Raw genomic sequence first — 27,057 nt, 5'->3', positions numbered from 1 at the left:
GTAGATGCATAAAAGGTTCACTAAGTCCAATTACAAGTCTGCAAATATTGAATTGGCTTTCTTTGCCAACCCCCAGCCAATCATCAGCCGCTCAAAATTTCAACGCACCGCAAGCTTACGCAACCAACCTCACTCATCCAGGTAGGAGTCCGTGACCAATAGGGGCATTTTCGTCATTCCGATCGTATAGGGGCAATCCAGTCATTTCACCCCTCGCACGCGATTTTGCTTCGAACCGACACCGGGTGTGGTCCGACGCAGACGACGGCGGCTGGCCGGTCGGTAGATATTTTTATCATGGAGAGAGTTACTACCAATTAAAATACGACAAATCTTCCATTTCCACGTGTACAGCTAATATGACTCCCTCGTCACGGGGGTTGCGGTGCAACGGGCCGTTTGCCTGCCTTCCCGCCCATGCCTCCTGCCGTTTGTCGGCCTCCGTGCAATAAATAAGCTCTCCCGAAAGGCCGCGAGGCTTTGGGATCTTGCGAGTCCTATTTAAAGGAGGACCTGGTCTTCATTGGATCGCATCCAGTGCTTTCTTGGGGTTTTTGGATCTGTGAAAAGGAGCCTCGCGCATCCGGGTCCGGGCGGGTTTTGGGGGATTTCTTTCCCCTTTTTTTTCTTTTCTTTTCTTTTTTTTTTTTTTTTTTTGCTGAGAAGATGACGTTAGGGGCGGGTATATCGATTGCGGATGGGAATTTGATGGTGCTGGGGACCAAGATCTTGTCGGATGTTCATGGGAATGTCCTCTTGACGCCGGCCTGTGGGAATGGGATGATGAACGGGGCTTTCATCGGCGTCAGATCCGATCAGGCTAGGAGTCGCAATGTCTTCCCTGTCGGAAAGCTTCAGTAAGTTTTTCCTTGTTTCTTTCTTTCTTTTCTCTCGCTGTTTTTTTTCTCCTTTTTTCCTTCCTTTTAAAAAGTTCCTGCTCTATAGATTTGTTCTCCTGTTCATACGAGTTTCGGATTATGGTTTAATTATCTTTTATTTATTTATTTTTCTCGTAGAAGACTATTTTTCCATTGAAAATTTGTCTTTTGTTTTACGATTGATTTTTCTCCTTTTTTCATTTGTCCTCTTTTTTTTTTGATTTTTTTGATCGTGTCTATAGTAGATGTATTTCTATATAGTGAAACGTAGGCTCTTCCCCCAACTTTGAAAGTAAATGGAGGGGAACCCCCACCAAAATTCATATTTTTCTGATTGTAATATTAAGTTGTTATGCAATCCTTTTTGTTCCCTTTGATGTTTGATGAAAACGCTTCAGCTTTTTCTTTCTTAAGCTTGTCCTGTTTCATCTAATATTGATCAAATATCTAGTGTTTTTGAAAAAAATCTTCTCTTCTTCTTTTTCTTCCGTTCCCATAAATGCTCTATTTGTGCGCTTTCCTAGTTTTAGGAGTTATACAGTGTCTTTGCCTTGTAAAATTTCATATATAATTTTGTTTACCAAAAAAATGAATGATCTGATTGCACTATTTTCGGGAAATTTTGCTGGATTTTTACCACTCTATCGGATTGCAGGGATTTACGGTTCATGTGCACATTCCGGTTCAAGCTGTGGTGGATGACTCAGAGGATGGGTTCGTTCGGCCGAGACATCCCCTTTGAAACCCAGTTCCTGATTGTTGAGGGAAGCGATGGCTCTCACTTTGGGGGGGGGAATGAAGATGGGTTGGGGCAATCTGCAGTCTATACTGTGTTCTTGCCAATCCTTGAGGGAGCCTTTCGAGCAGTTCTTCAGGGAAACGCAAATGATGAGCTGGAAATTTGTTTGGAGAGTGGTAATGGATGAACACATCTCTATGTTTCTAGGAAAAAAATGGTTTCCTCATGAAAAAAGGAAAAGAAAAGGCAGAATTTATGCCTTCGTTAATAAAAAATTATGAAACATCCCCTACTATATTTAATGCAAGGGAAGATAGAGATCATTGGTTTGGCAGTCTCATGTGACACCATGCAAGGGAAGATAGAGATTAAGTGAGTAGTTACAGGGGAGTTCCACAAAAAGAAAAATATAGATTTATTAGGGTTTCAAGAAAAAAATATTTTAGACTATTAACAAAAATCTAACTTGAATGAGTTTTCCATGTGCATTGCATGAGTTAAATGCTTGCAAATATTTGAAGTGAAAGATGGGATTTCAAGTTCTTTTTATTATTTACCAGATGCTTGATATGAATTAAACTTATTGGAAAATTTTCTTGCTTGCGTTTCAGGTGATCCAGCAGTTGAAGCATTTGAAGGAACACATTTAGTTTTCATGGGAGCCGGATCAGACCCATTTGAGGTTATTACAGATGCAGTAAAGTAAGTAGTTTAATTTTCTTTTGTCATCTCTGTATCATTCAGCACCATACTTCTGTTTATTGTTGCTTGAATTTGTCTCCGCAAAATTGAATTTTTTTAACATTATTTGTCTTATTCATGCACTATATTGTCAGAATCTTTTTTAAGTAATTTGTTGAAGCCTTCTGATCTTCATGTCTACTGTATGAATTTGTTACTACATGTTCAACGTATCTATTCTCATTAATTTTGTTGCTATATTCCTATTGTAGTTTCATGAAGAACTGTTCAATATCTGACATATTGTACATGTACCAAAAAAATAATGGATATGTCATGTTGGATAAAGAGAGAAATTAGATACCATAAACTAACCTTGGGGTCTTTGCAATATTTATTTATCCTATTGAATAATTTCTCTTACTTAGAATTTAAAGAAAAAAAATGAACTGCCCAATATCTGGCATATACTTTGTAACAATTCCTGCATTCGAAACATTAGATTCTAGTTATGAAGAAGGTGCAACACTCATTCTTCCTTTTCTCGAAAAAAAACAAGAGAAAGAGAGAGAACAGAAATAGTTTTCAGTTTATTATTAATATTAAGGCTTATAACTCCTTCAGTACCATGATCTGGAATTTTGTTCTGAAATTTGCGAGTGCCTTTATAATACCTCCTTTTGAAAACTGAAAGTAACACATCATGTTGCTTATATACTAATTTGCAGGAAAGTTTTGATACTTGAATTGTTTTGTTTGTTTGTAGAGTCTTGCATTTCTAGGAATAAGAATATAGAATAATTTATTTATTTAAGTCAAAGACCTCCATACTTTAAATGTGTTTGTTTTTTTCTGAAACATAGTGTACTGATGAATCAGTTATGTTGATTCCAATTAGAATGATTGTCAAAATTTTCGTAAAGCAATGCTTGTTAGTGGTTGTTGTTATGATAATAAAAGGATTTGTTGGGTTCGGCATTGTATGCATATGAATTATCAGAGCATATATGAAAAGATTTATCTTTCTAGCTCAAAGGTTCTTTTCTTGTGATCCAAGATGTGGAGTCTTTGGGACTTCTGAATATTTCACTGATTAAATGTTACATATTCAATATCACTTACTCTGTTTCGATACACTGAATTTTCACAGGACTGTTGAGAGGCATTTACAAAGTTTCTCTCACCGGGAAAAGAAGAAGGTATGTTTGTTATTCTAATTTCTGTTGATATATTTATTATATTCTTTGAGATGGTTTGACTTATTCTGTAATCATGTTCCTTTGGCAGATGCCAGATATGTTAAACTGGTTTGGCTGGTGCACATGGGATGCCTTTTATACTAATGTGACTGCTGAGGGGGTTAAACAGGGACTAGAAAGGTGCTTACATATTCCTTCTATGCATTTCATTGGTTTGGGTCAAGTGTTATATAATGTTCTGAGATGTATTCCTTTTTCTCCAGTTTAGAGAAAGGTGGAATTCCTCCAAAGTTTGTTATAATTGATGATGGTTGGCAATCTGTGGCTATGGATCCTAATGGTATTGCTTCCGAGGCAGATAATGCAGCAAAGTGAGTGCTTGTTTAACACTCTTTGGGTTAAACAAGTTCTTATTAGTTTTTATTACTTTTAGAATAATTTTCTAGTGATTAACCTTTTGTTTGTCATTTTTTCCAGCTTTGCAAACAGGCTAACCCATATTAAGGAAAACCACAAATTCCAGAAAAATGACAAAGAGGGTCGCCAAGATGAAGATCCTGTGAATGGCCTTGCTCACATCGTCACTGAAATCAAGGAAAAGCATGACCTAAAGTAAGACACTTCTGCAATTTTTGGATAAGATGTGCCATCATTTCTTATACCTGTCCATTCTTCTTTCAAACTAAACTCAGGAATTGCTAAATCTCTTATAACTTTCTGCTTCCAGGTATGTTTATGTGTGGCATGCAATTACCGGGTACTGGGGTGGAATAAGGCCAGGTGTTACTGGAATGGAACATTACGAGTCCAAGTTGCAATACCCCATTTCATCACCAGGAGTTCAGTCGAATGAACATTGTGATTGTTTGAATAGCATAACAACCAATGGCCTTGGCCTTGTGAACCCAGAGCAAGTGCACAATTTCTACAATGAACTCCATGCATATCTTGCATCTGCTGGGATTGATGGGGTCAAAGTAGATGTGCAGAACATTCTTGAAACCCTTGGTGAAGGCCATGGTGGAAGAGTACAGCTTGCCAGAAAGTACCACCAAGCCTTGGAGGCTTCCATTGCTAGGAACTTCCCAGGCAATGGAATTATATCTTGCATGAGCCACAATACCGACAACCTATACAGGTATTAGACTTTTTTATCTCTTGTTCTTCTTTAGGTTGCAAGGAATAAGTGTGTTGGAATTCAATCTGATATACCATTTTCTTTTCTTCTCTCTGGGTATAGCTCAAAGAGGACTGCTGTTGTGAGGGCCTCTGATGATTTCTGGCCAAGGGATCCAGCCTCGCACACAATTCATATAGCATCTGTTGCATATAATACTGTTTTTCTTGGAGAATTTATGCAGCCTGATTGGGATATGTTCCATGTAAGCGAAGCAAAACTCCCTCTAGTGCATATTTTAAACTGCTATCCCATAAATTGTTGCACCTGATATCTGATTTGGGTTGCTGGTGTTCTTCTCTCAGAGTCTCCACCCAATGGCGGAATATCATGGGGCAGCCCGTGCAATTGGTGGTTGTGCCATATATGTCAGGTAGCTCATTTAGCTAGTTGTTCTTGATCTTGACTCTTGGAGGGGTACCAGGAGTAGTTCTCTCATGTAATTGAATTATTTTATGCAGTGATAAACCAGGTAATCATGACTTCAGTTTGTTGAAGAAGCTTGTGCTGCCTGATGGATCTATCTTGAGAGCCAAACTTCCAGGCAGACCCACAAGAGACTGCTTGTTCTCAGATCCTGCCAGGGATGGGAAGAGGTAAGCTAGAGATTTTTCTTCTTTTCCCTGTACTACTTTAGTTATTTTATTGATGACGTCTTCTAATTGTTGCAGTCTTCTGAAGATATGGAATTTGAATGAATACTCTGGAGTAATTGGAGTCTTCAATTGTCAAGGAGCTGGCTGGTGCAAAATTGAAAAGACAAATTTGATTCATGATGAACAACCTGGCACAATCACTGGTGTAATCCGATCAAAGGATGTAGATTACCTTCCAAGGGTGGCCGATGATGGCTGGAATGGTGATGCTGTTATATATTCTCACTCCAGAGGTTTGTCTTTGATGATTTCAGGAACATCATAATATTTCTCAACTATTTTGAGAATATGCTTTTAATATCTATAAGTTCCATATGCACAATCTATCTTAGATGTTTTAGTTTCTGCCATCTAAAATCTAAATTGCATCAATGTTTGTCACAGGAGATGTGACTTACCTACCAAAGAATGCATCTATACCGGTGACATTAAAACCCCGTGAGTATGAAGTCTTCACAGTTGTTCCAGTCAAGGAATTATCCAATGGAGCCTCTTTTGCTCCCATTGGACTGATTAAGATGTTCAATTCTGGTGGAGCCATCAAGGAGCTAAGATACGGGTCCATGAAGAGTGCAACCATAGAAGCTAGGGTACGCGGTGCTGGCATGTTTGGGGCCTACTCATCAATAAGGCCCAAGAGAATAGCAGTTGATTTGGAGGCAGTAGAGTTCACATATGATGAGGGGTGTGGTTTGATTGCCTTCGCTTTAGGTATTCCACAGCAAGATTTGTACCTGTGGTATGTAACCATAGAGCTGTAAATGGTTAGGGTGCATGAGGTTGTCAGTCTATTGGAAGACAAACAATTTCACTGCCTTGTGAAAACATGTCGCAAGATCTTTTGACCACCTTCTGAAACATGCTGCGAGGTTTCATGAAATGGTTGAAGAGCTCTATGAATTGTTCAAGGAATGGTTGAAGAGGAGATCTATGAATTGTTACGCTTCATACATGCTGTGAAAGGATTTGCTATCTTGACCAAGATCAGAATCTTCTATACTGCCTGAAAGTGGAGGTGTCTTTGCCTTGTGTCATATTTCTTGTGTTATCTTTGCAAGGCAACACCTGATTTGAAAGTGGTGCTAAGTGTCACTAGAGGAAATGGTGCAGTTGAAGTCTTAAGAAGGTTAAGAGTTCAGAATTTGTGGTTGCTCAAAACCTTAGCATCGCTACAGAGCATGACATTAGCTGCTTCTTTTCAACCTTATTAAGCTGGGCCAGGCAGCAGTTTTTGTGGTTTATGCATCCTGATATGTCAATCTCAAATCACTGGAAATCAGCATTTCAAGTTTCTGGAGTCTGCAAGTATGTGTGGTTGTGCTACCCTTGTTGTGACTCCATAAACAGCTCTAGTCTCCATGAAAAGTTTTCATCCTTCACTAGGAGGTTATTTAGAGAAGGCTATCACATAACAGTTGCCATGGTGTTCAGGTGGCAGAATCTTGCTCTTTTATAATTGGGAAGGATGCAAATCCTTGTCTTAATTCTTCATTGTGGTTTTAAATAAGGTGGCAGTTTCACTTCTCGTTTGTGTTGATGATATATTTATTTAGCGCTTGAGCTGCTCCAGCTAACCCTACTTCGGGCAGATTCTCAGTTTCTCATATATCTTCCAAAAAAAAAAGAGCACCCTTTCTCATATCATCAAGCGTACTCTTAACTTGTTTGTGGTCTTGTGAAAAGAGCATTATTTTTTCACTGTTATGGGTAACCATTATTGCTTTTAATCGTGCATGCCAACCTTCACAAACATGATCTGCAGCATTCGTTCTTGTCTATAATACTAGAGATATGAGGATCCTAGAGCTACATTTAAGCATGTTATGTTAAGCAAACTTGTCCTCAGAGGTCTCGTAACAAGGGGTGAAGTACGTCCCATATTAATGTATGCAGGCAAAAGGTGAACTACAAGTTCTTAGGTTTCGCATGGCTCGATAAGTGGCATGTAGATGAGCATCACTAACAGGCACACAGATTCAGCACCTGTCTAGTTATATAACTTGCACATATAGATCTTAGAGCTCTTCTATTATAGCATAGCATATATATTGTGGATCAACACACATCATGACCACTAATTTGGGAGTGTCCGAAAGCTCCGCTAATACCTGCAATCCCATAGATCGAAATCCTCGACGCTGATCGCACAGCTTAAACCCGAGTCCGACCATGAGCAGGGTGGTAAAAAATCGCTGCACGAAGTAGGGTATTGTTTTAAGGAGTTCAGCAAATTTACCCTTTGCCTCTCTTTTTTTTTTTTTAAAAAAAAAAAGGGATTAACATGCCCATCATGCTTTGTCACGAATCTCAAAGTTTGAATCCCAGTAGAATAATGCCCCTTGACTTTCACTGCACCTACAATTAGAACACCAAAGACCATTTTATAATTCCCTCAGGCAACAAATCCCTGGCTGGAAATTCCTGTTTTCAGCTCAGGTAATCCTTACAGGAGGAATTGGAAGCAAAGAAGGAAAAAATTCATTTTGTGGAGCAACATTGAGCTTAAAAAATTAATGCTAGTTCACATATTCCAGGAACCTGGAAGATGCATAACAAATAAAGCATCAGGATCAAGCAGTCTTATTTGTACTTCATTCTGAAGCTAGCTAACACAGGTATCTCACACCTAAAAAAAATAATAACAAAAAAAAATCAAGTGCAACTTTTCTACCCAACTTATTCATAGGAGCGTCTCTCCGGACCATCAGCTAGCTTCCTTGCAATTGCATCTTTTAGAATCCACGATCATTGTATCGTATTATACATCTTCAGAGGACTGCAACAACCGCCAAAGAGTTTTTAGAACTTGCTACAAACATAGGAATGTCAAATCTCCATAGAAAATTCAGAAACTACTCATTTATCTGTTTCAATCAATCAATCTGCAGTTGATTGAAAATTGTGTCTCAATATTGTTTGGGCTGTTATAAGATGAAATGATTCTTCTTGTGAGAGAGTTACCTCAAGTCTCTTACCTTCATTCATGAAAGATCAAAATAAACTACAAAGATTTTTTAGTTGCACTACCTGATATAAACAAAATATTCCAAATGCAGGTTGTACTCATTGCAATTCAACTGCTTGGTTGAGAGACAGATGGAATAAATCTATCAGCAATATAAGATTATGAAAATCAATATCAATAAATAAAAATTATTAGCTATTTGGTTTCATCTGGGTGCAACATTGCTACCAGATTCCTGTAAACTCTATTAAGAGTGTTTTATGCGTCTGATGGAATATGTTGAGGAGGAAGTGCAGGAAGTTTCAGCTAGATGATTAAGTTAAACCAGTGATCCAAAATACATCTCATTAGAATTTTATATTTTAACTTAAACATGTAAGTTAGATGCAGAGGCACAACAAACAAGTGGTGAAATGAACAAAGTTGTACACTAGGCAGTGTACATCAAGAACATCAAGTATATACAGCCGTAAAATGTTTGCGGGAAATGAAAGAGGCAAGTTGAGGAGTTTACTTGTGAACTAATTATATTATCAACCTAATCATTTAGAAGTCCTATGCTGGCATAGGCTATTTGAACCCTTTTATTATCTTTAGAGGGGAAAAATTAGAGCTGGCTCTTTGGGCAGCCCAGCTCAGGTTAAATCTGGACAAGAGTTTTAGTAGAATTCTGGTAAGAAAAATCCAATCCATGATGCTGAAGAACTTAGACCTGATAAAAATAACTACTTCAAAGGTACTCTGCTATGAAAACCAGATATGTTTCTTAATGACTAAGATTACGTGAAATCAGTACAGGGATCATACTGCTAAGCAGGATATTCGTTACCTCAACCCAACCGCATCTCAAGCTTATTATTTGAGTTCCACTGAAACAGGGATTAGAAGATACCTCCAGAAGAACCAAAAAACAGTACAGAATCCAGATCAGCTCGCTCTGCTGAATTTTCTCTCCAAAAAGAGGATCATCATTCTCAGCAGGTATGGACCAAGTTCTGCAAATGATTTATGCAAAGAACCTTTATAACCAACATGTTTTGAATCAGGAAGAATGCAATAATCAGAAAAACCAACAGCTCGAGAAAAAGGTCAAAGGTTTAGTTCCAGATCCTGCTAGTCATAGGAAACAGATCAAGCACATTCCTATTATTGCCTCCCCAGTAGACATAAAAAGCTAGTCAGGAATAAAGTTCACACAAGTGAGGCCCTTGTTACAATAGCTTCAAAATGTACATAGTATAAGCTAAAATCAATGGGAAAAAAGCAACATATCAGTAAGGCGGGATGACACCGCCATCGTCTAGAGATGCACATCTATAAATTTGATGAAGAGTTGATATGTTGAAAAACCGATTAATGAACATGAAAAAACTGAACTACTTATCCACCAAGCTATGAAAAATCAACCTTCTCTGCTCCTTCAAACAGGAAAAAAAAAGAGGAAACCTTAATAGTGTAACAAGGATAGTAGTTGAAAATGTTCATAAACAGGCTGTTTCAGTGGTGAGGGAGACTGGTAGACAGAGGAGGTGGTCTGGGTTAATATCTCCAATGGAGAGAGGGCCCCAAGTGTTAGGTTTGATGCCATTAAATAGACTTGATATTGTTCATCTATTATTTTAAGTCGCATATAAGATAAATATGATTGCTGCAAGAAAGTATATCAATTCTTAACAAGGAACTATATTAGGGCTTTAAATACATCTGGTTGAAACTAACTAGCCACGATAATGTTGAAAGTACATTAATTGTTAACAAGGAACTATATTAGGGCTTTAAATACATCTGGTTGAAACAAACTAGCCACGATAATGTTGTCTTTACATATAATGGTGAGTCTCAAACAAAACAATTAGTATATCTAGACTTTGTTGTTGATAGTCAAGCTCCATGTCATCTATATTTAAGTCGCATATAAGATGAACATATCTGCAAGCAAGTAATCAATCTTAACAAGAATACTAGGTATCAGTAGAAAAAACCAACAAAATAAAAAAACCCAGACTTGTAGACTGTGTTTGTGTGCTCATTTTTGTCACGATTCGCATTTGATAGTTTATAGATATAGTGTACACATGACTGTTATTTTGATTTTCTAAATTTATCATTATTCACTATATATTATAATTTTTGAGCCAACTGACCATTGTTTACTAATCTTCTTGATACAACCACCTTCACTCTTGGATGGTAGGATTTGGGTCCAGATTTTAACCCAAAGCCCCTAATGGTTCTAGGGACAGGTTGCCCATTTCCCGGATTCAAACCAACCCAATGAGACATCATCAAGTTTGAGTCGATGGTTTAATTGGTATAGAAGTCTGAAACTGCTTACTGGTCAAATTTAATTGTATACATTGTAACGTTCTGTGCAAATAAACATCATGAGTAAACGGTTCCCATAAAGTTGGATTAGGCATTAGGATCCTATGCATGCAATTTACATTCATTTAAAGTTTGAATGAAGGATTGAAGTATTATGTGCCATTGGCATGCTGACCTAGCACTATCATGATGGGCATCATGCTGTGTCATTGTATTACACAACCTTAAGAAACAAGTTTACATTTTGTTTAACATGGAAGGAATTGCATGCTTAAGAAAGTTGAAGGACCACCAACATATGTTTTTTACCTTAAAAGGATGGGTACGTGTTTATGTTGTACAGTATTATCAAGGTAGGCAAATGTGGTCAGATAAGAACATTGTCTAGCTAATTGTCTAAGTAATCAATTACCTATTTACCACCTGGGATATAAGATAATTTCCAGGCTTGCAAGGAGTAAAGCATCAAACGAAAGAATCTAGTTTTGGTATACAAGTTAGATGTTGGGCCTTTATCACAAAGTATTTGACAACAAAAGCTCATTATCTATTATCATTATAAATGTATTTTTACTCAATATTTCAAATGCTGTGTGGCTTTTATGTCTAGAAAATTTTAAAATTTCTAGCTGATTGCCTGATTTCTATGGACATGATAATTTTGTTTCCCACTTCTATCTGCCATCATTCTTTCATCAATGAATGCATGGATCACTACACAGTGTCACACAAAGAGCTCGAATTGGGTTTTTAATCATGTCAAACACTTATTTTATCAAAAAAAACAAAAACATGTCAAACACTTAGACACTTCTTAACCCTTTAAAACACAATGATGTCATCACCATTACATGCCAGCTTTTGATGCTTGTATTGTTTTTTAGTTTAACATAACAATTGACAATCAGGTCACAAAGCAATCGGTCAAACTATTTGTTAGTCTTGCTGGATGGCCTAGGAAGCTACCTAGTGCCTTGCCTAGGGCCTGAGCAGCTTATCCCAGCAGCTGAGAATTTGGGTGGCCACATAGGCAGCCTGGTACGCTGAATGCAATCATCTAGGAGGTGGTGGCAGCTATTGTCACAAGCAGCATAATCAACTACTGATGCTACCAAAGAGGAATTGAGGAAGAGGGAAACTATTGCTTCCTGCCAATATTGGGAAACTAAAGTATCATATGTCAAAAGAAATGTGCCTGACTTGAAAAATTGGTGCCTTCCCAGGCACGAATCCAGTGCCTACCCACTAGGTGAACACATAGCTGCACATCGAATACCATTAGTTTGTCAAAACATTGTTAACTTTTTATTATACATATACATCCATGCATATTAGCATACAACTACATACTATAGACATGTCCTAGTATGATATCCAATTTCTTTAAGGTTCTTGCATCAAATCTTCTAGACATCTGGGCACGCATGTCAACTGTCTGACTCCTAATATCAAGAACCAACAACTTATCTAACCAGATTAACATCTACCACGTAAAGCTAACTTGCTACAAATACAATAACTGCAAATAGCACGGAGAGAAAGAGAGAGAGAGAGAGCTAAGCAATTCACTAATTATTAATAGTAAAAGAAACTGGATATTTTTTAACTTAGGGAGAAAAAAATGAAAAAAATATTGGACCTTTGTGATACAGAAAACATGCCACCTTCCACCTTCACAAAGATCACAGAGATAACGGCATCATTAAGAAAACAATGCACTTGACCAGAGTCAATACAATGTTTTCTAAACCAACATTCTAATGGGCAGGACTTGAAAAGGCAAAGGTCTACATCAGAAAGGGAAGAATACCCTTAATCAAAAAACCCAGCTAAAAGCGAAAACAGTAGACAGAAGAAATCAGGGAGGTAAAGGAATCAAAAATTTTGTCAAACTCGTTTTAGAAAGAAAAAACAAGGGAAAAGAAAATATGAACTACTGTTGTGAAAAGTCCACCCTGTGCAGAGAGTACCCATTGGACCAACAAAACATAATAAAAGGCCCACAGATTGAAAATGAAAGAGAAACATGCTACGCACCAAATAAATATCCAAGGGGCTAGGCTTCTTGGTTGAGAACTTGAGATGCTCTCAGATCTACAAGATTGAGCTTACAATCAGTGTCACTCCCTCTGCTCTGGTTACTGATGCACCCACACCATCATTCAGTGAGATCAACAACAGCATTTTACCTCGAGTAATTGACAACTGACAAGCATCTCATGTATCTGTCGGACTAAAATCCCAATAAATAAGTATGAATATATCACCAATAATCACCACATGAACAAGACCCACCACTGAAATGATGGAACCTGTTTGTGTCTCTCACAATGATCTCCCTCTCCATTACTTTAGAAACATGTTTAATTGCAGAATGGCAATCTCCACACATCCTTATATTCTTCATGATACGAATTGTCGCCCTCAGTGGCATGTTTAGCAGCGCAAAAGCAAGAGCAAGCTTCTCACTGTGGTACTGCAACTTTGCCTCTCTCTCTTGCTCATCCACATACAATAGCACATGATTTGTATCAGGTACATACCCTGCTTCCTTAATCTTCCCATCAATCTTCTCCCACATCTTATGTATCTCTTTAATTTGTGGGTGGGAATCATCATTTGCAACAAACATGTGGACCAAGTTCTCTATCTCGACCCAGCTACAAGCAGGCTCTTTCTTCACCCCATTCTCTTTCATCATTCTTCTTACTTTAGCTGCATCATCCCATCTACCAGCAGAAGCGTAGATGTTATAGAGCAACACATGTGGGCCAGCATCATGCGGGTCGAGTTCAAACACACGCTCGGCAGCATATTTTCCCAGTTCAGCATTCTTGTGCATTCTACAAGCTCCAAGCAAAGCTCCCCAAACAGCAGCAGTTGGTTGAATAGGCATATCATTTATAAACTTAAGTGCTTGATCAAGAAGCCCAGCTCGTCCAAGAAGATCAACAATGGTCACATAATGCTCAACCTCTGGTTCTAACTTATACTTCTTCATCAATTCAAAATAGTGCCGGCCTTCACTCACTAACCCTCCATGACTGCAGGCAGTAAGAACACAAAGGAAAGTAATATGATTCGGTTGCACTCCAAGTTGACGCATCTCCTCAAAAAGGCAAACTGTTTCCTTACCAAGTCCGTGTTGTGCACACCCGGTAAGCATCGAATTCCATGAAACAACATCTCTTTTACCCAACCGCTCAAATACTTTTCTCGCATCCTTGATGTTGCCTGATTTCGCATACATGTCCAAAAGAGTATTCCCAACAAAAGCTGTAAGCTTCTGCCCGGATTTTATCATATGCGCATGCACCCACTTCCCTTGCTCCAGAGCTCCAATACTAGCGCAAGCACTAAAGACACTAGAGTAAGTAAAATGGGTTGCTTCAAAACCACTCCTTTGCATCTCCCGGAACTGCTTGAGAGCGGTCTCACCATTTTCCCTCCTTGCATACCCAGCAATCAATGCATTCCATGATACCTCATTCTTTGAATCCAATCTATCAAAGACCAAACAAGCTTCATCCATCCTTCCATGGCGAGCATACATATCCAGAAGAGAGCTGCCCACGTAAACATCCGAATGACAACCATACTTGATGCAAGCTGCATGTATTTGTTGGCAAGATTCATCTCCAGGGGCAGCTTCCCCACAAGCCTTCAAGAGGCTTGCAAAGGTGAATCCATTCGGTTTCAAACCGAGCCGAAGCATACTCGGAAACAGTTTAACTGCCTCCTTTGGGCGATCATTTTGAGAGTATCCCGTGATCAGAGCAGTCCAGGTAACCATATCCTTCACCGGCATTTCGTCGAACGCCTTCCGTGCGTCCTCCAGCCCGCCACATTTGCAGTACAAATTGATGATCGAATTGTGGAAAAAGAGGTTATCTTTGAATCTGGAAGTGAGGAAGTGGGCGTGAACGAGCCGCCCTTCATTGAGTCTCTTCACCTGGGTGCACTTCTTTACGAGCTGGGAGTAGATAGCGGCGGTGGGTTCGAGGCAGCCGGCGTCGATGAGGTCGAGAACGTGGAGGCCGGGTTGGGATTTGAGGCTTTTCCGGAGTAAATCCTTTTCTTGGATGATAAGGGAGGACGGGAAGTCTTCTTTCTCTTCCGGTGGCTCGAGGTCGGTGACGGCGGTGGCGGAGGTGGCGAAATGGGTGGAGATGACGGGAAAAAGAGTGGGGTTGGTGGCGCGGGTGGAGGAGAGGGGAGGGAGCCGGAGTAGATTCTTCATGAATTCGAATGTTGGGGGAGGGGGGAGAGAGACGTTTTGGTTCAATCACAGTAGCTGAACCAGGAAGCCACGTTTGGGAAACGAAGGGAACTAGCTAAGTTTCGAAATTGGAAACTTGCGAAAAAACTATTTACTTTCTTCTTGCATGATCAAAACTCACCTTTAAAAAATAAATAAAGAGAACAATTTTTTCATGGGATTTCAAACTTTAGATGTGCCAATATCTGGCATGTATCATAGATAAGAGGAAATATGACAGGAATGGGGATAAACAATAGAGTATGCATTTGGCTTCTTCCATGATATTCTTTTGGAGATGGTACTTATGTGAATGGTTTTAAGAACTAGAATTCTCCGTGATACGTGTTTGTATCAAAAAATGTATAGCCCTCGACACTCACCATATCATCCATGTTGAAGATAGATGGCCGTCGTTTATCTTCAAAACTAAATACGACGCATGTTTGTTGGTACATGCCTTGCATTGTATGTTGAATGTAATTGTCCGTCTCTTAGGCTGTAAATGGGTTAGCTTGACTCGTGACCCGATCCGACCCAACTCTTTTTAGATGACCCGTGAGGCCGGCTTGGATTCTAAAATTGGGCACATTTCATTTTTTGGATCGGATCTGGATTTACTGAATTCAAACCCGATCCGACCCGACTCAACCCATTTGAAATTTGGATACTTTTGGGTTTTCAATCATATGCCCCAACTCAACCGAATCTCTAAAATTATTTGGGCCCACGGGGTGCAAACAATTTTGAAGTCATGGATGGGATGACCTGAGGCGAACCCACTTCGAACCTGAACCAAACTCGAATTTTTTAGATAGATCCGGATTATACATAGATCCGACCCGACCTGAATAATCGGTTTGGTCAAAAATTGTTGCAGTGGATCGACCTGATCCGATCTTCTATTAGGTTCGGTCTAGGTTCAAAATTAGGACCCAAACAAGGAATTGGATTGGGTCAAGTCACTCACGACCTGACCCAACTCGAATAACCCATTGGGTCAAAAATTATTGCAGTAGACTCGACCTAACCCGATCTTCTATGGAATTAGGTCTGGGTTCAAAATTAGGATCCGGACAAGAAATCGAATTGAGTCGGGATTACTCATGACCCGATCTAACTTATTTGCACCCCTATCTGTCTCCGAAATGGATAACGCTATCACTATCCAAAATTATAAAGCACTCTGTGGTGTAAAAAAAAGCACCATAAAGGATAGCTGAGGGCCGCGTGGGCGGGCCTTCGTCACACCCGGTGTGTGTTACGGGCCAGTTTCATTGTCCCGGAAGGGGACTCAACCACAGTCATCAGTTGGATCCGGAGGAGCCCTAGGGGTAATGGTTGCATCCACCCCTTGCTCCGAGATATCTGGGCAATGATGAGGGATGGAGGGACCTTCTAGGCCAAGCATGTTTTCCATGAAGCTAACGGGGCTGCAGACTGGGTAGCTACTTATGTAGCCAGTTACTCCAATAGTACCCTGTGGGCTGGAGATGGAGAGTTGCCCCTGGCACTCATAAGTATTTTGTTTTTTGATTTTATTAGGTGCATCTGTACTCGCCGGGTATAATCTGTCCGCTTTAACAAACAAAAAAAAAACACTCCAAGTTCCAAAGTAGCATATTGAACTTATAACATTTTTTTTATTATTATACACAAAGAGTAGAATGATCATCCATCTCCACTCTACTCAAATTATTTCATTTTAACCTAATACATTTTATTTAGCTTGAATAGTTATTTTAAAAATTAATAATAAAGAATGCACTTGTCAAAATTGAGGGTGTGGTTACTGAATAAGTGATAGTTATTTGAAACGATCGCATCCATTCATGAGTATCAGCGAAGCAAATTGTTTGCGCCAAACTTTTTAAGATAGATCAGAAAGTTAGCCATTTAAAAATGCTAAACACAAGTTAACCTTAACTAGCGGGGATCAAAAGTAGGTATTTTTAACTTTTATGTTTATGTAGTGACCGTTTGGCCATTCTTAGGTCACTAGATATGGAGAATTCGAAATTTGTAAAAAAAAAATTAACAAAACTTTTATATTTATGTATGTGACCGTCTGGCCATTCTTAGGTCACTATATCTAGAGAATTCGAAATTTGTAAAATAAAAAATTAACAAAAAAACTTTCTCCTGAGTACATAAATTATATTTCAGTCTATAAGTTATCTATATCTTCTTATAGTGCCTGCGACATCATCCTGCATTCGCTAGGCGAAGAACATGAGAAATAAGAAATTAACAATTATCCCCACAACAATCTTCAAATTATTTTTAGATGGACTATACAAAAGGGCCCTTTGCCACCTAAGTCTTATAAAAAAGCTCTTTGTAGATCCTCCAATGAACATTAAATTAACCCATCTAAATTAGAGATTAGACTATTCATGAAATAAAAATTTTGAACCATGTGCAAAATGCTTAATGTTGGATAAATGCAAATTCATGTGTTTGATGGATAGTTTGCAAATAATCATTCTAGTTTCAAGTTCACTAATGACCTGATAATAGGATTTTTGTAAGCCCCATCATATTTTCAATATTTAAATTATTGAAATATGTTGTATTAATTGTTGTACTAATCATGCATGCACTGAGGAGGAAAACATGAACCCCTAAAAACCTCTTTATTAATCAATAACAGAAGATCAAACAGACAAACACCTTGTCACAAAACCACCCATCGTGCCACTTAAATCAGACCGAAAAGATCAATTATATTAAAACTAACAACAGATACTCTCAAAGTGCTTATGAAGCGAAACACAAACATCACGGTTGCCTCTTCCTAAAATAACATAAAGGGAAAAAGGGGGCTATGGCTTAAACTTATTGCATTGCCCCTGCAGTCTCCCTTGCTTCCGCCTCCACCTTCACCTTCCTCTTCGCATCTCCATGTGCATGTCCATCCTCCACCTAATCAAGGCCAGATCCAACTTATCGACCTCCCTACCGCATTCCGACCATCGATCCAGTGGAGCTCTCACCGCCCTTCACTCGGTCACCCGAGCGATGGAGGGATCAGTCGATGTCCTCGATCACAATGATGGACTTGCAGGTCTGAGTTCATGATCAAGCGGCAGAGCTTCATGTTGAGCTCGAGATAGTAGACATCGTAGTCAAGGAAGTTGGCCATGGAGGCAATCATGGTGGATTCGCCGGTGCGCCCCGAAGGGCTCCAGGCCTTGCCTCGCAGATCTCGGCGCCGTAGTCCTGGCTCCAGCTGAAGGTCTCAAGGACGTCAGTCGCCCCTTGCTTCTACTTGGGAACCATTGCGAGGGTGGATCTGGAATGTAGCTGGGCCACCTGAATTTCCACGTTCGAAGTCGAGACTCAATTGAGCTGGCCGCAGCTTAGCTGCCTTACGGGGCGGATCCATTTGAAAGCAATAACCTAGATAATTAAGATTGAGGAAACCAAATGGTTACTAGAACGGAATAAAATTAACGATGTAAGCATGCTTTTGTTCAATACGTACTAGGATCCTCTCTGATTTGTGTGGTAATTGAGGACTCTACATATTCGCTCATGATCATACATGCAAGCGAAAGAATTAAGCTACAAGTCTATCCTTCATTTGTTTATTTGTAGTAAACCCCAAATCATTAAATCAATCTAGAATAAATGCATCTGAAGATAAAATGTCTAACAATTTGGAAAAAATATCTCTCACACTTGTCTACTCTACAGAATAGATCCCTATGATCAGCAATATATGCCGCCATCAACTCACAAAATACACAGAAAAGGGAAGCAGCGGTAAGACTTGACTTAACTGAGTCCCAACGTAATGATACCATCTTTTTTCCGACATGAGAACCTTTTCCACTTAAAACAAGGTAATAGCGAAAGGCGACAGCCAACGCCATGAAGTCTTGTAAAGATAACTTTTGGCAAACAAACAATCCTGCTTGCCTAGTGCTTGGAGAGTAATCAAATATTCTCCTTGTAAGCAGGCTACTTGTACAGAAGCAGATGCTGCAAAAATTGATAGAAGGGTGACAGAGCTAACGGCCACGGCCACGACCTCGTCCACGCCCACGGCCCCGACCCCGACCCAAAGGTCTCCCTGTTTTGTAACCAACAATAATCAGTAAGATAGCCTATATGATGATCCACTCATCAAAGAAAACATCACCATTTGGAGATGGAGATTGGTGGAATTGAAAAGATACCGGCAGCCGGCTTTTTGGGCTTGACCCTAGGTGTTTCCTCAACCAGTAAAGTCTCCAGGTTTAAGCTGTCAGGGAGGATGTAGTAACGAATGTTGTTACCTCTGACGCTTAGGTGATCAAGGGTAACTGGATTTTTTCCTTTCAATGTAAGCTTCACCGTCTTCAGATGTGTATTCATACTAATATCCACTCCTGTAACAATGAGGGCCATGCATCGCTATCACGTTTCGAATTCTAAACCATCATGCAAAGTGCAATTGATAAAGGCAATCAAAGAAATAAACTGAGACTTCTAGTGAGTAGTCAATCAAAGAACTAAGCAAATTAACAGTTGCCGGTGACTCTAGCAAGAAGGCACCAATCTGTTTCTGGTATTGGCTATCCTTTGCTTTTAACTTTTTTGACTACCAAACAAGAAGGTACACAAAATAACAGTTTCCATTGAACATAATTTCATTTTATTTTCTTGTCCAAATTACTTTAATTAGCGAATTCTTCTTCGAATCTAATAAGCACCTCGTAACAGTCAACAGAATAACTGCCACAAAGGTTAACCCTTGTGATTACAGTTTGCTCAAAAACTTTAAATAGAAGCAAGTATTTCAATTGGTCACACATGACCTTAATGCTTATGCTTTTTCTCAGACCAAGCTTGTCCACAACTTGCACAGCTTTTGCCCATGTCCTATGACTATATAATACTTGTTGATAAAACTGGAATAATACAACAAACACCCTTCCAAGACTATGAATATACATGAGCGATCTGGTAAAATTTAGAATTTCACCATGCAACCTAAAAAGTTCATTAAGATGCATACTAGAAAATAACCAGCATCTGATATTCCTTGTGAAAATGTGACACAAAGCCTACAGGCTTTCAACTAACACAACTTTAACCACCAAGAATTAACCAACACAATTCCTGGAAATTTTGAAACCTACACTAGAATTTAGCACAGTATTCAACAGACTTTGCTTCAAGTAAAAGCATCTGCCATGCTGCCACAGGCTCCTAATTAGGCCTCAAAACTAATCAAAATTCTTGTTTTAAGATACAACCATACATGTGCTCCCTATTCAACTTTTGTCACCTGTCAATGCCACGCCGAATTTTATATTTGGATTACTAGAGCAGAAAATTCTGTTAGATGAAATAATGCCCCTATGAAAACTACAAAGATCTCTAGCACAAGCTTAGAGCACTCTTAAATCACTCCCATTTTCATTTTCCTAATGCATTCAGGCTTTTCATAATATAGCACCAAAATACCAACAGATCTATCATAACATGGTCCAGCTTCAAATGCACTTACAACTAGTATTCTTTTCAACTCTAGCAAACCTCTTAAAGATGCAGCAGATGTTAGTGACTACAGGAGAAACAGCATAGACAACAAAGGATAATCACCATAGAAGGGATCGACATGTTCATGAGTTCATCAAATATGCAGAAGTATCTGAGATGTTTGACATGCCAAGGGCATCAAAAGCCAACAATATGATCCCTGCATTAGACAGTCTTACAGCCATTAGCTAAATCAAATCTGATTGTAGTGACTTCTATATCCCCTATCGAGCAGCATACTTGTTAATAGCCTGCAACTAATGTCCTACACCTTCTACCACTATCTTTGAGGATCAATAATGCTGTCACCAGGCATGGACTCAAAGGCACCCTCTAACAGAAGCCTTCTCAGCCCTCCACTTGCCTTTGAAGCTCATGACGCAATATCAAGCTCATATGGCAACACGAATAAAAGGCTTGCACGCAACTTCAAGTTAAACAGCATGTTGCAGGTCATAAATATAAGATGGACCATCCAATAGGCCATCAAACATAATATTAACAAAGTTCCTAGTACACATTCCACCTCTAGGAAGTGTACCACACTACCACTGATGATCAGTAATTCCATTTGCCGCTAGCAGATTTTATTCTTGATTTCTTTGAACCTGCAAAACTGATAGATAACTTTGACTTTTCACCATTCCAGTAATTGGAATAATCCTTGTTCCTAGTTCAAGAAACACTTACTTGCCTTCTTATGAATACCTTGTCTTCTCAGTCAACAGCCTTCCATTCATCAGATTAGATGAACCAGGACTTGCTGGAGCTGTTATCAGCAGAAAAGCACAACAGCATTGGAAAGTGAAATTTGCTTTCCTTATTCAACCAACAATTGTGATTGGGCTTTGCTTGCAACTCCTCCAAATTCAGCTCAGCATTAGATCATGCAGCATCAAGTTGCCCCTCAAGCTACTTAATAAGTGGATTACAACCCACTACCTCAAACCGTGTACTGAAGATATTGTGAGGCACACACAAAATTGTGTGACAAAACAAATTGACAACATAGATTGCAGTCCTTCCTTCTAATATCTTACTGAAATATTCTCGCTCAATCTTCAAATCCATATAACTAAATAGTCTCTATAACTTGATCTTCTGAGTATCCTCAAGACTCACAAGATTTTTATTTTTTAAAAAGATTATAACAACCAGAGGCTCAATTGTCTACACTTGAAGATATCTCCACCATTCAAATCGTGAGGGAATAGAGCAAGATTCAGTAATAAAACTCTAATAATAGTTTTTGGCAACCGGCTACCCTCGTCCCATTAGTCTAAAACTGAAATTCCATGCCTTTCCTAGCTTAAACTACAAATTACTTTAAAGCTATACAACCCCTCTGATAACATCCTTCCAGAAGCCTCTCAGAAATTTGGTAGGTTTTTCCCCCTTCCACATCATACTCTTATTAAATTTAGCTTTTATACAAACAATTCTCGCCGGCTAAGCATCGAACCCACCTACCCAAAGGGACCTAATCATGACCTTCAAGCTATAAGCCTATAATCTAATGTATTCATTTTCATTCCCATGCATGTCATGTGCCAAACAACAAGATGGATGCCTCTCCAAGTCTTCTCACCTCACGGTCAACTCTACTAAAAAACTGGTAAATGCTTTTGAACAAAAAAGAAAAAGAAAACGTAAAAGGTTAGATAGCATCATATCAGGATTAATCTCACCTCCCAATGCCAAGAACTTGCTATTCCATTTTCTTAGTTGCATATTGAAAGGTCCAATTAGAGATCTCAATTATGACCTGTTAAGCATTCCAATCATTCCAATCTTTAGACCTAGGTACTTGAGAGAACCTATTCTATTGTAAAATCCATCGCATAGGCTCCCAACCTATTCTTCACATATTCTTTACCAATATGCACCCAACACTTTTTCCACGCTAACCTTTAAGCTCCCAACCTACTGCAAATATTTAATGATGAGCCAAAATTCACTAACTTTCAAAGCTATTTAACAGGACAAGAGGCTGTTGTTAGCACATTGAAAATATCTTATTAAGATCAACTAACTTCTCCATTACCAAGATAAAGAGGAGAGGAGACTGTATTTCTTAGTTTAAAGACTTTGTTAAAATTGATAATATCCATCATTGATGAGAACAAGTAACCTAGTTTTCATATCAAAATTCTTTGCAAATTAAATTTTTTATATTCAACTTTAATCAAACTTAAAAAAAACAAATTGAGCTAATAGATTTGGGTCCCAATTTCATGACATGTTAATTCACTCATAACCCACTAGTCGTAACCTTTAAGCAAGTTATTATATGCATCACCCTTGAATTAAACACTTCAATTCCCAAGACAAATTTTCTTAAGACTCCCAACTGTTCTCAGTGAAGGCCTTGCTAACGATTTTATGCACTCAACTAACCAAAATAATGTTTCTACAATCCTAAATACTGACAGGAAAAATCCTACTTTTCCTTGGGAATTACTAAAATGAAGTAACGGAAGTGGCACTAAGACCTATCAACAAAAATATAATGTAAAAAAACCAGAGAAATACTAATGGCATCCTAAGAACACATCAAAATTTATAATTGAAAATAACAAGAAAACTATACTTTGCTAAACACCAGGATACTCATAAACTTCCTGGGAAGTACCACCAAGAGTGGCTATTATGAAAGAAATCAAAGCAAATTCTTCTAATTTCTTTTTTTTTTCTTCAATATTTTGCTTAAATACCATGACATTTGAATACTTCTTCGGAAGCAGCACCAAAAGTGGCTATTATGAAAGAAAACAAGGCAATCATGGACAAAATATAATGTAAAAAAACCAGAGAAATACTAATGGCATCCTAAGAACACATCAATATTTATAATTGAAAATAACAAGAAAACTATACTTTGCTAGACACCAGGACACTCATAAACTTCCTGGGAAGTACCACCAAGAGTGGCTATTATGAAAGAAATCAAAGCAAATCCTTAAAATTTCTTTTTTTTTTCAATATTTCGCTTAAATACCATGACATTTGAATACTTCTTCGTAAGTAGCGCCGAAAGTGTCTATTATGAAAGAAAACAAGGCAATCATGGAAAACAAAAAAAAACCACCATTACTAGTGTTGCCCTATAATCTGAATACCACCTTTTTATGTACTCTTTGATAAACAGCTCTTTAAATACATCCATAAATAGTTTTTATCCCAATCTTTTTGCGTCCGCTTGTCATGTTATGGAACATTACTATATCTTTTTCCCTCTTCACCAAATCATCCATACTCTTTGCACAACTCCAAAGTCATCTTTTTTTTTTAATGCTAGTCTTCAAATTTTATTTGAGTATGATTAATCACTTACATTTAAGCCAGCCTAACATCCACCTTCCCAAAAATTTCTACCTTCCTTACTTCAAGGAATTTAGGCATTCTTTTCATATAGCTAACCCAAAAGTGCTGCACACATGCACCTGATCCCTCTCCTGTGAGTCAGTAATCTTGCTTCCCTATTTAGTGTTCCTTAACCACATATATGCAGACATGAATATCATTCTTAAGTCATCTACTTCATATTTTATAAGGGTGGGAATGTGATCAGAGACAGGACCACGAAACAACACTCACCGCTGATGCAAGAGCACGGCATCCTTCAATTGAACTACCTACTCCTTTTCTCATAAGTTAATTACCTCTATGAAAGTTCTCGCCCTAGTTTTTGAATCAATCATTATAATCTTAAATCCTGGGGTCATTAATCCCACAACATCTAGCATTTAGAAAGACCCATCTTAAGCCCACAGCCTTATATCTTCCTTGACCTGCTGGTCCGTAATTGTCTTCCATTTTCTTAATGAATGGTGATTTGTGCTTCTGCTCATCCTTTACCTCAACAAGAAGGCCCACATTATTGAAATGAATAACCAACAGCCTAGGAACGCCATGACCCTTCGCAGCCTACATCACTGATCAAACCCGATCGTTTCCTAAAGCCTCCTTTTGCTCCGAGTTCCCATACCCAGTACCCCAAAATAGAACCGCTTTCGTCCTCTGATTAAAAACAATGACCACCTCATCTTAACCACGTAAGCAGTAAAAACAAACTGATATTAACTACCGATATTGAACCAACCAGAAGGAAGAATAGAAGAAACAAAACCAGAAATCGCATGAATAATTGAAAAAAATGAAAGATGCGTCCTCTGCCATACAGTGCCGACTCACTCCCATCAAATCTTGAGTTGGAATTAATCGACAAAAAAATCACACGCAGACCTAAAACGCTAAAATGAAAAAAATTAAAACCCATGTGGTGGATCTCACCAAAACCCTACACAAAGAGATGGACAGCGAGAGAGCGAGAGAGAGAGAGGAACCTGTGATGGTGCCATGAACGACGGTGCCGTTCTTGAGCTCGATCGAGACGGTCTCGTTGTTCAGCTTCATCAAAAACCTAAAGACGTCCACATATCAATCAAGACCAGAAAAAGAACGAGAGAGTGAGAGTGTGTGTGTGTGAGAGAGAGAGAGAGAGAGAGAGAGAGAGAGAGAGCACCCGCCTGACGAGCTTCATCTTGGAGATAGATGGGAGAGAGAGAGAGGAAGTGGAGAGCAGCTAGGGCTCCAAGCGAAAGCCGAGTTCTCTCTCGAAGCGGGAGCTAAAACCCCCCTTTAAAGCCCCCCACCGCGGTCTATATTGACCCTCTGATCGGTAGACCGAAGTGGACAGCTTTCCACGATCTTTGACCCTATGATCGGACCGATCTACAATCCGGTAATTTGGATATTCGGTAAATTGGATGGATGGATCAGCTGGTTGTGGAAGGTCAAGATTGACGTGATGCATGGCGAGATGCTGAATGCCAGATCGTAGTCCAAAATACTCATGCAAGCTCTTAGTGTTAGTACGTGATCACAATTTACAACTCCAGATCAGTATAGAAAAATTTTATAATTTGATATGCTAACAATTAGGCGCATATAATATATGTCCATAGAGAGTGTAACTTTTCTCCTTTTTTTTTTTTTTTTTTCAGGGGGATAAGGTCTTCAAGCGATGAGGCCACAATAACTCCCTCTCAAATTCTCAATCTTCTATCTTCCAAACCTATAGTAATTGAGAAATTTTGCAACTAAATAAGCTAGATTTTAAAAGTTGGGGTGTAAATGTGCCGAGTTTGATCAAGCCTTGGTTTAGTCAAGCTCTTCTTAATTTAGAGCTTGAAATTTTCGTTCAAGCTTAGTTTGTTTATTACTATTTTGATTTTAATTTAAACCTAGTTTCAAAATGAGTCGAACACAAGTCTAAACAAACAGCTTGCAAATCCTTAATCAAATCATAAATTAATTCAAGTTTGAAGGTTCAAGCTTGAATTACAATTTGATTTCAAGTTTGGTTCAAGCTTCATTGCAAGCTTGGTTAATTTAAATTAATATTTAATGGATTCAAATATTAAAACATGCTAATTAAAATCTTAACTACAAAGTAGAAATTTAGAGAGAAAAAAAAAAACGAAAATGCTATTGACAATGCTACTCTACAGGAAATATAACCTTATGGAGCCGAGCATCTTTTTCGTTGGCTTGGCTTCAAATTGTTTTTGAGCTTGAATTGGTTCAAGCTTGGTTCCCTTAATTTCAAATTAAGCCTAAATTGAGTTCGCCCTAGGTTGAGTCCGATCAGAGTTTGAGGTGTTTGTTTAGTTTGCCACACCTATCTTGGAGGATAGGCTTTGGATAATGAATAAGTGTAACTGTCCATCATGCAATGAACATAGATGAAAATGGGTTGATCTTCGGTATTAGTTTGACTCTATTTAAAGTAAATTCTAAGTCAGCCATTGTTGAAGAATTTTAATAATTTTGATAGACATGCTCATTTACATCTCCTCTTTGAATGATATTTTATAATTATTCATTTTTATTCCGGTCAAAACCTTCTAGTTGATCCATTATCAACCAAAGTATTTACATGTAAAATGCAAATTATTATGAACCGAACTAAAATTACTAAAAATGTCTTTTAATTTTCTAATTCTATGTAGTTTCAAAATTGTAAATATTTGAATTATTTGTCTGTTTTTATTTTAAAGAAATCTCTTAAGAAGGCTCAAGCACTCCCACCGTACCAAGCCACTTATCACCATATTTGCCCTTCTGTTTGCTCCATTTGGGTGGCCCATCAATGATCATAGATCAAACTTATCCAATTTTTATAGTACGATAGTTGGTTGTTCACAAATTAATGATGCCTACCATTTTTTTCTTAGGATCAATATCAGCATTGCAGTTCATCCAACAGTAAACCTAATTTGAATTGTAGAGTTATGTCACAATCAAATCCAAATGAACAAAATGTTAAATTGAACCATACCACTCTATACTGGAATTTATTACTCATTTTTATACTCGATGCTTTGTATTACAATTATTTCTTCAATTGAGAGAAAGAAAGAGAATAGTAAGAATTCTCTTATCTTATCTACAAAGATACGATCCTCATAATGTACTGGTTGTTTTTGTCTCTAGCATGACCACCTGATAGATTATTGTGGAGAAAAGTGGGAAATGGCCGATACTACTAGAAGGGTTCCTCTTTAGCTTACAGATATTTTTATCATCAATTTATTATTTATGGTACATATTCCAAGTTGGGTTCATCTATATAGTAATCGGAT

At 38.4% G+C, this 27,057-nt stretch overlaps 3 protein-coding genes across 4 annotated transcripts; 1 reads left to right on the top strand and 2 right to left on the bottom strand.

Moving 5' to 3' along the window:
* Positions 1 to 417: 417 nt before the first annotated feature.
* On the top strand, positions 418 to 6,854 carry LOC103695985 (probable galactinol--sucrose galactosyltransferase 1). Its single transcript, XM_008777450.4, has 13 exons — positions 418 to 857; positions 1,534 to 1,793; positions 2,229 to 2,319; positions 3,449 to 3,497; positions 3,586 to 3,677; positions 3,761 to 3,868; positions 3,975 to 4,109; positions 4,225 to 4,635; positions 4,738 to 4,879; positions 4,980 to 5,047; positions 5,136 to 5,270; positions 5,346 to 5,563; positions 5,715 to 6,854. The coding sequence occupies exons 1-13, from the start codon at positions 667 to 669 to the stop codon at positions 6,089 to 6,091; spliced, it is 2,277 nt and encodes a 758-aa protein (XP_008775672.2). The 5' UTR covers positions 418 to 666; the 3' UTR covers positions 6,092 to 6,854.
* On the bottom strand, positions 6,181 to 15,681 carry LOC103695988 (pentatricopeptide repeat-containing protein At3g24000, mitochondrial). The gene is made up of 3 exons (XM_008777452.4): positions 12,658 to 15,681; positions 9,188 to 9,290; positions 6,181 to 8,106 (listed from the first exon to the last, which is right to left on the bottom strand). Exon 1 carries the CDS (start codon positions 14,858 to 14,860, stop codon positions 12,884 to 12,886), a length of 1,977 nt encoding a protein of 658 aa, XP_008775674.2. The 5' UTR covers positions 14,861 to 15,681; the 3' UTR covers positions 6,181 to 8,106; positions 9,188 to 9,290; positions 12,658 to 12,883.
* Positions 15,682 to 17,495: 1,814 nt separating this feature from the next.
* Positions 17,496 to 25,049, bottom strand: LOC103695984 (small nuclear ribonucleoprotein SmD1a). 2 transcript variants are annotated; one of them, XR_005507315.1, is made up of 5 exons: positions 24,940 to 25,049; positions 24,757 to 24,833; positions 19,063 to 19,254; positions 18,664 to 18,956; positions 17,496 to 18,280 (listed from the first exon to the last, which is right to left on the bottom strand). XR_005507315.1 is itself a non-coding variant. In XM_039116891.1 (4 exons), the coding sequence occupies exons 1-4, from the start codon at positions 24,951 to 24,953 to the stop codon at positions 18,895 to 18,897; spliced, it is 345 nt and encodes a 114-aa protein (XP_038972819.1). In that variant the 5' UTR covers positions 24,954 to 25,049; the 3' UTR covers positions 18,441 to 18,894. The 2 variants fall into 2 exon arrangements, 1 of the variants encoding a protein (XP_038972819.1); XM_039116891.1 differs by lacking the exon at positions 17,496 to 18,280 and having other exon boundaries at positions 18,441 to 18,956.
* Positions 25,050 to 27,057: the final 2,008 nt, after the last annotated feature.

Source organism: Phoenix dactylifera, unplaced genomic scaffold (assembly GCF_009389715.1).
Source record: "Phoenix dactylifera cultivar Barhee BC4 unplaced genomic scaffold, palm_55x_up_171113_PBpolish2nd_filt_p 000143F, whole genome shotgun sequence".
Taxonomy (NCBI): domain Eukaryota; kingdom Viridiplantae; phylum Streptophyta; class Magnoliopsida; order Arecales; family Arecaceae; genus Phoenix; species Phoenix dactylifera.
This window is presented reverse-complemented; position numbering and strand designations above follow the sequence as displayed.